This window comes from Halichoerus grypus, chromosome 14 (genome assembly GCF_964656455.1).
Source record: "Halichoerus grypus chromosome 14, mHalGry1.hap1.1, whole genome shotgun sequence".
NCBI classification, from domain to species: domain Eukaryota; kingdom Metazoa; phylum Chordata; class Mammalia; order Carnivora; family Phocidae; genus Halichoerus; species Halichoerus grypus.
Window position 1 is genome coordinate 67,804,734 of NC_135725.1, and position 12,573 is coordinate 67,817,306.

General features: G+C 41.2%; 1 protein-coding gene across 3 annotated transcripts in view; it reads left to right on the top strand.

Moving 5' to 3' along the window:
* SLC44A1 (solute carrier family 44 member 1) overlaps positions 1–12,573 on the top strand; it is a 196,540-nt gene that overhangs the window by 79,808 nt on the left and 104,159 nt on the right. For all 3 annotated transcript variants that reach the window (XM_036111437.2, XM_036111439.2, XM_036111440.2), the window contains exon 4: positions 10,132–10,268. In XM_036111437.2, the coding sequence (XP_035967330.1) occupies positions 10,132–10,268 (137 nt within the window). The remainder of the gene's footprint in view (positions 1–10,131; positions 10,269–12,573) is intronic.

Below are 12,573 nucleotides of genomic sequence, written 5' to 3' on the forward strand. Positions count from 1 at the left end.
CATTTATATGTTATTGAAGCATTAAAGGAGTAAGTAGTGGGCATGTTTGACTGTCAAAAAATTTGATTCTCTGATACAAAGATAAAAGCAGTACCTTGAGAACAGTATTTATAGTTTTTCTATGATGGTAAGATTTTTCATGTAATTGGGGATATATCCATAAGGGTAGATTCAGTAGACAGATAACCAGTGGTGGTTTACATTTTCACCAAGGATGATTTACACTGGAGAAAATAACATTAATATGTGTGACCTAAAGATCTTCATTTGTAAAATGAAGATAATAATAGAACCTACTTCCTAGGGGATTTTGGAGGAACAAATATGATAAATGATATATGCTCCTTAGCACATTGCCTGGAACCATAGATGTTAACTGTTATTTATTATAATCTTTTTCATTATTATTATTTTGCAAAACAAGTTTCAAAGTTACTTATCAAAGCTTCTTCCCTTTTTAACCCAGATGGGGAAAACAGCTCATTTAGCCAAGTTTACATTTGTGGAGTTCACAAAGCACCTTCACGTATTCTGTTTCATTGATTCTCACGCTAGCCCTGGGAACTCTGAATTTTCCTCTCAGTGGGGGCTTTCAGGATTCACTCTTCCGTAGTCACAGCTTGGTTTTTGGTCATCACCCTTTATCGCTCCACCTATAAAATCAATTGAAACTAATTCAAGAACTCCCCACTCTGACCACAGCCTTCTCTCTTTCCGTCTTGTGTGTTCTTCTTTGCCTCCTGGAGCCATTCTTTGGCCTTTGGTTCTTTGACTCCTGTACTTTCTCCTAACTGCTTTTCTTTCTTTACTTTCATCCTTATTTTCTCTTATAATTTTTTCATACTCTTGTGATAATATCTAGTGCCTGCCTCTTACTGTGTCCTTCTCAAAAGACTAAAAAGAAGTCTGTGATGGGCAGAGGATCTGAATGGACATTTCTCAAAAAAAGAGGGGTGAATGGCCAGAAAACCCATGAAAAGATGTTCAACATCATTAGTCATCAAGGAAATGCAAATCAAAACCACAATGAGTTACTACTTCACATCCACTAGAATGGGTATGGTAAAAAAAGACGTGGTTGCAAGTGTTGGCAAGGATGTGGAAAAATTGGATCCCTCATACATTGCTGGTCTGAACATTAAATGGAGCACCTGCTATGGAAAAGTCTGACAGGTCCTCAAAATATTAAATACAGAGTTACCATTTGACCCAGCAATTCCACTCCTTGTTATCTACCCAAGAGAAATAAAACCATATATCCATAAAAACATACATCCATACGAAGGCTTGTATACAAATGTTCATAGCAGCATTATTCCTCATAGCCCAAAAGGGAAAACAACATAAATGTGCACCAACTGATGAATGGATAAACAAAATGTGTTCTAGCCATACAACATAGTATTATTCAGCCATAAAGAGGAATGACATGGACAAAACTTGAAAACATCCTGCTAAGTAGAAGCAGCCAGTCACAAAAGACCATATATTCTGTGAAAACATTTATATGAACTGTCCAGAATAGACAAATCTTTAGAGATAGAGAGTATATTCATGGTTGCCTAAGGCTAGGGGTTAGAAAGTGGGGGAATGGGGAATGACTGTTAATGGTATGAGATTTCTTTTTGGGGTAATGAAATGTTCTAAAATTAGATTGTGGTGATGGATAAACAACTCTGTGAAATATACTTAAAATTATTCAGTTGAACTGAATTGTACAAAACTTTGAACTGTACAGTTTACAGGAAATTTTATGGCATGTAAGTTACATCTCAATAAAGCTATTAAACTAAAAAGAAAAATCTCTGGTCATTGACTCTTAGCACATACTATTTCTCAGCCTGAGTGCTGGAACAAGTTGATTTTGAGAATGCTTCCTGTGACTGTGTGGTATTACTGGTGAACTTGGGGCTGGGGGTGTTATTCCAGTTGACTAGAGTAAATAGAGAACTTCTCTTTCCTAAAGCTCTTGTGAATTATTTTTAAAAGGTATTTTAGGGACACCTGGCTGGCTCAGTCAGTGGAGCGTGTGACTCTTGATCTCGGGGTTGTGAGTTCAGGCCCCATGTTGGGTATAGAGATTACTTAAAAATAAAATCTTTTTTAAAAAGGTGTTTTAATTTGCTTTTTTGTCTCAGTTTAGTATGAGGAACACAATTTGCTGCCGAGCTCTTGGTTACCATTCTGGCGATTATTTCTCCCTTTATAGTATATGCATAAGGAGAAGACAGACACTTAGCTAAATAGTAGAATCGTTTTTTCCCCATGACTTTTCAGTTCCATGCCTTTGTTTTGGCTCTTTGCTCATTTTACTTGACTTTTAATCTCTTTGGGGGGCTTTGACAATCTGATCAAAACTATAAGTAAGAAATCTCTCTTCAGAAAACTGCATGTGAATTTGTGTACCAAATTTTGCTTACTATTTCAAGAGGGTCACAGATTTCACCAAGGATCAGAATCTGAACTCTGCACACTCACTTTGGTGATCTCATACACTCATGGGGGTGAGGTTATCATTTATATGCTGGTAATTCCACAGTCTCTATCTCTTGTCCAGATTTCTCTGCCAGAACATTCCAGCCAACTGTCCAGGTCCACTTGGACACTCCAGAGACACTCCAGACTCACACTGTCTACAGTTAGAACATGATCTTATCTCTCCAAACTCTACTCCTCCTCTTGAGATGTGTGTCTTACTGAACAGGAGTCCAAACCAGAATGCCCTGGCTACTCTAGCCTAAACCAGATCATTCTTAATTTCTGCCTTTCTTAATTTTTTCTGTAAATAAGTATCACGCTTAATTTCTTCCCTCCCTCCACATATAATCAGTCATCAGGTTTTCTTAATTGTGTCTCAATGTTTCTGAAATCTCATTTTTGTTCCCCCTCCCACCCTAGTCGAAGTCATCCTCTAGGTAGAGATTCAGTCTCCTTACTTTCTCTCTTGCTCCCCTTTAATTCATTCCCCACATTACAGCTGGTGAACCCTCAATGGCTCCCCAGTGTCTTTAGGATGAACTCCAAAGTTTCTGACCTCTTTGATACCACCTATGAGGCTTTTGTGATCCAGCTCCAGCTTGCCTGTCCGGCCATTTGGTTCTTTATCACAGTCCATTTCAACCACCCTGACGTTTTCCATTTTCTCTGTTACACCATGCTGTGTCTCACTTTTATGTCTTTTCATGGGCTCCTCTTTTTTCTGCCTCCTTTCCTCCACACCTTGCAAACTCTTACTCATTCTTTAGGTCCTGGCTTTAGATTTCCCTTCTTCTGGACACCTGTCCATTCACGGGGCCCTTTGGAGGCATTCTCTTATCTTTTCTCTACAATAGCATTTATATGCTTTTGTAATTACCTCCCTACTCTCTCTGGACTACCAGAGGGGAAGGAAGACACTTTTTGTGTTGGTCTCACTTATCATGGGAAGGGAGACACTCGGTGTCTCCTGGGAAGGGAGACACTTTTTATGTTGGTCTCACTTATCATGGCATCGTGACTGCATATTTAGCCCTGCACCTGGCAGGGGTGTTTGATAAGTTTCTGTTGAATGAATGAGACTGTTTCCTTCTACCTAAAATATCTTCTTCCTTACCTTCCCTCTACCCTCTGCTCCACTTGGCAAAATCTTACACAGTTACCATCCATGTGTTAACTCAACAAATAAGTTAGGAACTCCTTCTTTATTCCAGGCACTGTTTTAGGCACCAGGGATATAGTGATGAAGAAGACAGCAAATATTTGTGCCTTTGGGGAGCTGATACTCTATGGGTGGAGACAGATAATAAACCAATAAATAAGTAAAATAAATGTACAGTGTATTAGTGAGTATGAGTGCTAAAGAGAAACAGAGAAAGCAGGAAAGATGGATGACGCCCATCGTAGTGGAGAGACAGCATTTCAGATAGGCGGCGGCCCCACCATCATTGAGAGGGTGACTTTTGAGTGAAGACTTGAAGCAAGTGACGGGGGCGTCCAGTAGCTGTGCTGCTCTCTGGAGGAAGAACACTCCAGGCAGATAGAAGTGCTAAGGCTTCTAGGTGCAAGTAAGCTGAGAGTGAGGAACAGAAAGGAGACCTGTGGGAGGTGAGGTCTGAGCGGTAAACATCTCAGAGTGTCCCTGTCTTCATCTGATCCCTGGGCTTCCTCCACCGTTGAAAGCTGTTTTCAGCTCTCAGCGCTGTGAATTCACCAGAAATGACTATGACATTTTCCCTTCTTAGCAGTTACCTGTGAATCGAGGGCTACAGACGTGCTCGCATAGGAGGCTGCCAGGCTGCTGAGGTGCATGGTGAGGCATTTCTTTATCAAGTGCTACCTCCAGGGACATTTTTGCCTCTTCCTCATTGAGACTGGGGCGGGAGGCAGTGGGAAAGCGGGGCGTCGCTGTCATCGGCCTCATGGGTCAGGTTGCCCACAGTTCACCTCCGCCCTTTTTCTCTGTTCCTTAGTGTTCTTGCGGTCTTGGTGGCATCATAAACATTGTACTGTTCTCTCAGCCGCTATCTAGAGTGACAGTTTTGAAGATAAATCACTGCTTTCAACATGTTTCACCCTCTCCCCCTGCCTTTGTTCCAGAAAGTGGAGGGCCAGTGGGGTTTTAGTTAATTGTGTGTCACGTCAGTTTGTTGGGTTAGTGTGTGTTGGGTTCGTTTGGGTTTTTTGTGGACTGTGGTGTGCACGCTCCATAGCTCTGTCCTGTGTGGCACAGCCCTCCATGGTGCAGTTGGGTCCCAGCCCGGTGGGATGGCTGGACTAGCCTCGCTGGCACCCCACACAGGAAGTAAGAGGCCTCCTCTGGCCCCGTTCCCCTGCGGGCGGAGCAGAGATCCAGGGCTCTCTGAAGTCTATATTTAGCAATAGGAGAAGCCTCCGCGAGGCTGTTGTGTTTTTCCTTTTGGTGTGATTCACTAATGGCAGCATGCTCTGTGGAGAGGGGCTATAAACTGTAAATTGATATGAGGTAATAATTGGAAAAATGATCGGACTCCATTTTTATTCTCCTCTGGGGAAAAACACGTGTCAGGACTCACTAACGCAGAAGGCGATGGATGGAGGGATTTTCCAGCCAGCTTTCCAGCTGTAGTGCCGCAGTGCTTCCGTCCTGATTAGAGAGGAGAGAAGCCAGATTTGGCAGGAGGTGGCCAGCAGACTAGTATCTGTTTTGCCACTTTTTTGCTCCAAAAAGCCTTGCCGCAGAGTTGCCATGGCAGCCGGAGGCAGTTTAATGGCCGAGGCTCGGCTCTGGAGCAGCGCCGCGGGTCCCCGCTGCCCCAGCCTTCCCCTCTCCCGCCTCCCGCCCGAGGGGCTGGTGACGCCAGGGCATCCGTGTGCCGAGGCTATTGAAATCACATGCCCCGATGCGGGGGAGCTCTCAGGGCCTTCAGGTTCGAGGGATGGCTACTTCTTCCGTCCCCTGTTTCTCCTTGGGCGTAGCCCTTTGATGTCCCATCCCGTAGTCCACCTTATCAAATTATTTGCAGTTCCTTAAATATGCTCTTTCATGCTTCTGTCCTTTTATACACGCAGTTTCGTCTGCCCAGAACGCTCCCTTCCCCATCTGTCTGGAAAATTCCTACTCATTTTCAAAACGTGGCTTAGATGCTGCCTCTTGCCCAGTAGCGTGCTTCCTCTAACCCCTTACGCTCTGTGCAGAATTCCACTGTTTCCTCTGCCATCTCAACCTTGCCACGTATCACATGATGTGGAAATGACTGTATTTTTGTTTCTTCCTCTCTAGGCTGTAAGTTATTTGCATTTAAGAACTGGTTGTTGGTTTTTTTCTTTAATGAATTTTGTATCCCCAGGCCTAGCCCATGAGTAGATACATAATAAACACTTTGTAGTTTTTGTTGAGTGAATGAGGTGTTTCCGGATCATCCTATATAATTCTTTTTTTTTTTTTAATATTTTATTTCTTTATTTGAGAGAGAGAGAGAGAAAACAAGCGGGGGGGGGGGGGGAGCGGCAGAGAGAAGAGGGAGAAGTAGACTCTCCACTGTGCAGGGAGCCCGATATGGGGCTCAATCCCAGAACTCTGAGATCATGACCTGAGCCGAAGGCAGATGCTTAACCAACTGAGCCACCCAGGCACCCCCATGCTATGTAATTCTTATCATGGGAGTGTAGCATACCACGTAAAGGATGGCACTGTGTGATTGGTCTGTAACTCACTTGCCATTACCTTTATTCTCAGTTTCCATTTTAAATTGGAGAGCTAGTGGCGGGAAGAGCAGCTCTTGGGAGTCAGTCCCCCCAGGGTTCAAGGCAGTGCGGTCTTTGGTTGCTTGCCCAACTTGTAAATCTCAGTTCCCTCTTGTTGAGTTAGGATGTGTGAGGACAGTGCTGAAGATGCTTGGTGGCCCAAAGTAAATTCTCGGTAAATCTTATATTCTCTACCTTGCCCTATCTTCCTTGAAGAAAATGAAAGCAAAATAGAAGTTTAAACCAGTGTAAGCCATCTCTGACAATCCTTCTCTGCATCGGCTCACTCAGTGTTCACTGCCCTGCCCTGAGCTCAGCTTCAAAAGTCACCTCTTTCCCGAACTTTCATGCCTTACTGCCTTGTCGTCGACTTTGGTGCATCTGTCCCCACGAGTTTACTGTGTCCATAGACATTATCTTTAGATCTCTCTCCTGTCCTGTCTTTTTGGGGATAAGCTGTATTTAAAGAATTTCGATTGAAAATGAATTTATCTGTTTCTCACCTTCAGTAGTTCCCAGGAACCATCTCGACTATAATATATACTTATATGCCTTACCTGCTCTCCTCTGTAGTGTTCGCTTTACAGTTCAGTCTTTAGCATGTTTTGCCATTCCTCTAACTTCAAAGTTCAAAGCTCGCTTAGGTTGTTCTGCAGTCCTCTTTGCAAATGTGTTCCTGGTACCATGTGATGATGCTGCATGCCTGTCGTATGTGACAATGGCCACAGGTGTCTGGGCTGTTCAGGGTGTGAAAGTGTTTTTCTCTTTTCGTGTCTCTCCCTACTTTCATTCACACTTTTGGTATTTTATTCATTCCTGCTCCTCTACAGGATGTGAAACTTAAAGCTGTTTTTAAGTTGTTAGACGGTCTAGTAGAAGACTCACTGAGGACAGCGATGAAAATTTGCTTTTCACTCCAGTTTATTGCTTATCTGTGACAGTGGTTCTCCACCTTGAAAGGATGGAGCATGGGAGCCAGGGTGTGTAATCACAAATCCATGTGCCCCAACCCCTTCCCAACCGTTTACCCAGTGGCAGAGTCAGGGTAGGCTGTTTTTAAGAAACCTTTTTAGGATGTTTTATAGCCTCCTACCTGGTATCTTTCACCTTCTCGGTTAAAAAAAAAAACCCACTTATCCGTAGATTTGTTAGTTAAAATAATCTGGCCTGCCAGTGTCATGCTTATTTGAGAGTTGGGTATTTGTTTCATCTCAAAAAAATGAAATTGGCAAATACAGTTCATTTTGTTTGAAGTGAAAACTGAAACTAATGTAAGGATTTATTTACCTGGCTAAGGGCATTTTTAAATCAAAAGGCAAGAAAGTGCAGTTTTAATGAATCATAAATTTGTCTGTTTGACACATGCACTTTTCCTACTCTGTAAATATTCAGTTAAATGCCATTTAGTTAAAATTTAATTACTTCCAAACATGTTGCCATGGATTGAACGAACTTCAGGATGGTGGAAACAATATTCAGAGTTAATATAGAACAGTAACAATGATTTATTATTTTGTAGGAAATATTTTGGGACTAGAGCAGGTTGGACAGAGGGTGAAACTCCAAATCGGAAGGACTAGGTTTGAATTCATGCTCTGGCATCTACTAGCTCTCTTGGGCCGCGTAGTTAGTTCCTGGGGGCCTCAATTTTGTCCTCTGTGGAATGGTAATGGCCTCTAGCTCATAAAGTTGTTGTGAGGATCAAATAAAGTCATGAATATGCAGTTTTATAGATAAGGAAACTGAGGCTCAGAAGGATAACTATATTCCCCAAGGTCAGAAAACGACTAAGAAAGAGACCCAGAAAGCAGGCTCAAATGGGTCTGACCCAGGCTTGGTACAAGGCTGCTGCCCAGTCACTAGGATAAATCAAGAGTGTGCAGAAGAAGCTGGAAATATAGTGAGGACATTCTTGGCCTTGGAGGGGGCAGAATCCTGCAGGACAATCAGACAAGGTATCTGTTCTCAGCAGGCTGTGAAAGGCAGTGTCACTCATCCAAGGCCCCAGAAGCCTCTGGCTTTCTCCTTTTCCTGGAACCCATTTTTCTATTGTCCTGTGATTTCTCCAGGTATTTCTCCAGGCATTGCTCATCGCTTAGAACTGTGCACTTAATTCCTCTCCCCACCCCAGCTCCACTGCCCCCCACTGCTCACCCCTACAAAAACAGATAACAGGATTGTTGTGAGGATTGTGTGATAAGTGAGTTGATATGTGCAAAAGGTTTATTAATGCAGCATCTGGTACGTAGTAGTTACTCAATAAATGTTGGCTACCATTATTTTTATCGGTAGTGTTAACAGTATCCATGGTTGGTGGTGGTAAATGATTCCAAGTTTTTATGACACCTTCCTCAAGGCCCTGTGTGTGCCCTGCCCTGGGGCTGGCTTTGTGCCGGTCCTTGCACAGAGCCCCAAGCAGGGCATGCTCACTCCCATACAAGGACAGATAGAGGGAGCGTCAGCAAGGGGGCACTTGTTTCTACACAAAGGTGATTGGAGAGTTTTCTCCGGGCGCTCGTTCCTGGCCATCAGGCACAGGAGCCATCTGAATTCCACTTCCAAATACCATCTTTCTGCTTGGCATCTTTTCTTCCTTTTATCTATGTAGAACATGAATGGTATTGGAGTCACTAACACAGTTATAAAATACTCTTTTTTTTTTTTTTTTTTTTTTCAGTTTGGTGGTTGGTAGCTCATCCCCGACCTCCGTTCTGGGTTCCTGGTCCCCAGCTCCTCTGCAGTGTGCAATATTACTCCACCTGCAAAGGCCTCTCAGGTCCCCCTCCCCTTGATATTCACACTTTGTTTTTTCTATTGATTTTTTTTTCCAGTATCCTTTTATATCGTCCATCCCAGCATATGCTTTGACTTGATATTTTTTCTTTTCTTCTTTTTTTTTTTAAGATTTTATTTATTTATGTGAGAGAGAGTCAGAGAGAGACAGAGAGCACGAGCAAGGGGGAAGGGGCAGAGGGAGAGGGAAAAGCAGGCTCTCTGCTGAGCAGGGAGCCAGATGATGCAGGGCTCGATCCCAGGACCCTGGGATCATGACCTGAGCTGAAGGCAGACGCTTAACCTACTGAGCCACCCTCCTTTTTAACATTAAAAAAAAAAGTCTGTTTCAGTGTAATTTCTGATTAATCTTTCCTTTTCTAAAATATAAATGTATATAGGATACAAAAGGGATAATTTAAGATTTGGGCATTACTTTGTTGATATGTAACGGACCTTTTAATAAACAATATTTACTGTAGTTATCTCAACTCAAAGTCATTTACATTTCTAGAAAATGAGAATTCTGAAAAGTGAAAGAAAGAGATTAAAATCACTTTATTCTAATATCCAGAGATGACTGTAGTTAAAATGTTGGTGTATTTCCCTCTAGTCTCCATTCAGCTTTATATGTTCAATTTTATACAATTTTACAATTCATTTTTATAATTATATATTCCTTAGCAAAAGTTTATATATTCGTTTTTATAATTTTATATTTTGTATATAATTATATTTTTATTACTAAAGTTTATATATAAACTACAATTCATGTTATATAGCAGTCTTGGGATATTCTAGTAATTTTTAGGGCACAGGTTTGGCAAAAAATAAAACAAATTAATTATTTAAAAAACTAAAGTAATTTCTAATTATAAAGTATACATTACAAAAATTTAAATATTGGAAAAATACATCATGACAAATGTGAGTCCTATAGTTCCTTTAGTCACCACTGTTCACAGTATATTTACAAGCAATTAATTAAAAAGAAAATCTGTGATTAGATTTGTGAAATATCTGTTCATCTTTGATAAAATTTGTGAAGGAGTATAGAATAGAATAGATGTTCTTTGCTTTTAGGCTTAGTCAAATTAGGCCGTGAACCAGAATGTGTTCTTGTGAAATAACATCTCGATATTCTTCTCCATGCTTTAGGTATGTGTTCTTTTTGGATCCATGCAATCTGGACTTGATAAACCGGAAGATCAGGTCTGTAGCACTGTGTGTAACAGCATGTCCAAGACAAGAGCTGAAAACCCTGAGTGAGGTTCAGAAGTTTGCGGAGACGAATGGTGAGACATGAGGCCATCCGAGTCCTCACCCCGGTCACTTACTCTCACTGTTAAATATTGTGTGTTTGCTTTCCAGTATAACTAGTGTTAAAGAAATCATCAAAGAACCTTAAAAAGAGAAAGAGAATTGAAAGTGCTTTTGGACTTCCTTGGTGGAAAAGATGAGAGTCACCTGGGGAGCTTGTTAAAACTCCAGATGCTTAGGTTCTACCCAGGGAAATTCTGACTGAGTAGGTCTTTGGGTTCTGGAAATTTTTTTTTTCTTTTTAACAATGTCTCAGGTGATTTTGATGTAGCCTCTTTGTGCATTTGGGAATTACTAGACTACTCTTTGTGAAATTGGGTTTTTTCTTTTTCTCTTCCTAAGTATTGATTAAAAGTATCTCAATTCGCATATTTTATTTTTATCCCTGGATAACAATGTAATATATGTTCTTATAGTAGAAATTTGAAAAATTCAGGAAAAGGAACATGAAGTAAAAACCAAAATTCTACCATCTTTCAATTGTGTTGGTTTGTTTTGCTTTTTTAAATTTAATACTGTCTCATAAGAATTTTTCTAAGGGAAAAGTTTTGAGAAACTCTGAGGTTAAACATATGGGAATTAGCTGAGAAAACAAACATAGTCAATTTCCTGACCTCTGACTCCATTCCCTTGGGTTTCTCATTTCCAGGTGCTATCCTCAGTTCTCTTCAGAGAATTTTATTTTTAACCTCTCTTCGTGGAGGGCCACAAACTGCTAGCCTGTGTTTTTGAACTTCCATGAGGTTTCATGTTTGCATTTTGTGTGTTGGACTCCCCAGAGCTGCCTTAGCCCTGCCTGAGTTTACAGGCTAGTTCTGGTTCCTTGGAACAAGGACTGACTCCTGGATCCACTCAGGATAACTTCTAGCTGGGTAAAGAGACAGCTTGGGAACATACCTGCTCACACACCTCTACATGACTCCAGAGTCTTCCCGATTGGTTGCTGGCCTTTTGAGGGCAGAAGGACCGCATCCTTCAAGACTGGCCATATTCCTGTCCTCTCACTTCATGCCCTCAGCGTGAGATAGTGGGAAGAGCATGAGATTAATGTGACCCTGGATTCTAAATCTGCTGTCACCCCACTAACTGGCTCTGTAATGAGGGACAGAAGCCTCTCTGAACTAGATTTCCTCATCTGAAAAAAAAAGTGAATTAAAAATAATGCCTCCTTCAAAGGTGGTTGGGAGGATTAAATGAGATGATGCATGAATCCTTGGTACTTTGTGGGCACTGAATAAAGAGGTACCAGCTACCCTTTAAGATCTCATTTTTTATTCCCACATGATATCCTTACCTGTATTGATTTGGTGAGTCTAATACTAGAACTGTTGGCCCTGTCTTTATCAGGTTTCTTAGGGAGAAACGAATTATCCCTTATGGGTTTTTCTAAAATCTTAGACAATGTGAGCATACACATTGGGAGGTGGTAGTGTTGAGTCATTAAGAGTATAGGCTCTGGAACCAGATTATCTTTGTTCAAATGTTGGTCCTACCACTTATTAGCCATGAGACCCTGGGCAAGTTACTTGATCGCTAGATGCCTCAGCTTCCCCATTTATAAAGGGGATAATATTTGTACGAAAACTATTTCATAGGTTGTTACAAGGACCTCATACATGAAAAATGCTTAGAAGAGAGTCTAGCAAATAGTAAATTGCTAAAAAAATAAATAAAGTATTGGTTACTGCTGTTACATTACTACTATTAATGTTATTATTCCCCCAATGGAATGTAATAGTCTTCCTGCCTACAGTCTCTCTCTACTTCTAGCCCCTTACATACTGCTGCCGTATTAATTTTGCTAGAGCTTCAATCATATTAATCCCTTACTCAGAAGTCATCAGGGGTAAAAAATAAAATAAAATAAAATAAAATAAAATAAAATAAAATAAAATAAAATAAATAAAAAATAAAATAAAACACTGTATGTCTTACTTTGGCATTCAAAGCTAGGATCTAGTGTCAAACTATCTTCTGACACGTTTTCTTGAACCCACTGGGTGTGAGTCTTGGTCCCTTGAACCTGACATGTCCTCTGGAGGGCCAGAAGAGAGTTAGTTCCTTGTCGGCTGTATTGCCTGCTGTGATGATCCGCTGGGGAGAAATGCCCCATGCTGCCCTGCTGGTATGTTTATTTCCAGGCCATTATCCTTCTAAGTGATTATGATACTGAGTATGGCCTATTAAGGCCAGTTTATAAGACCTTTCTGGTGAGTTTTGCAGCTTTGTTTTTTTCATAGTGTCTTACACAAAGCAGGTGTTCAAGAATATTAACGAATA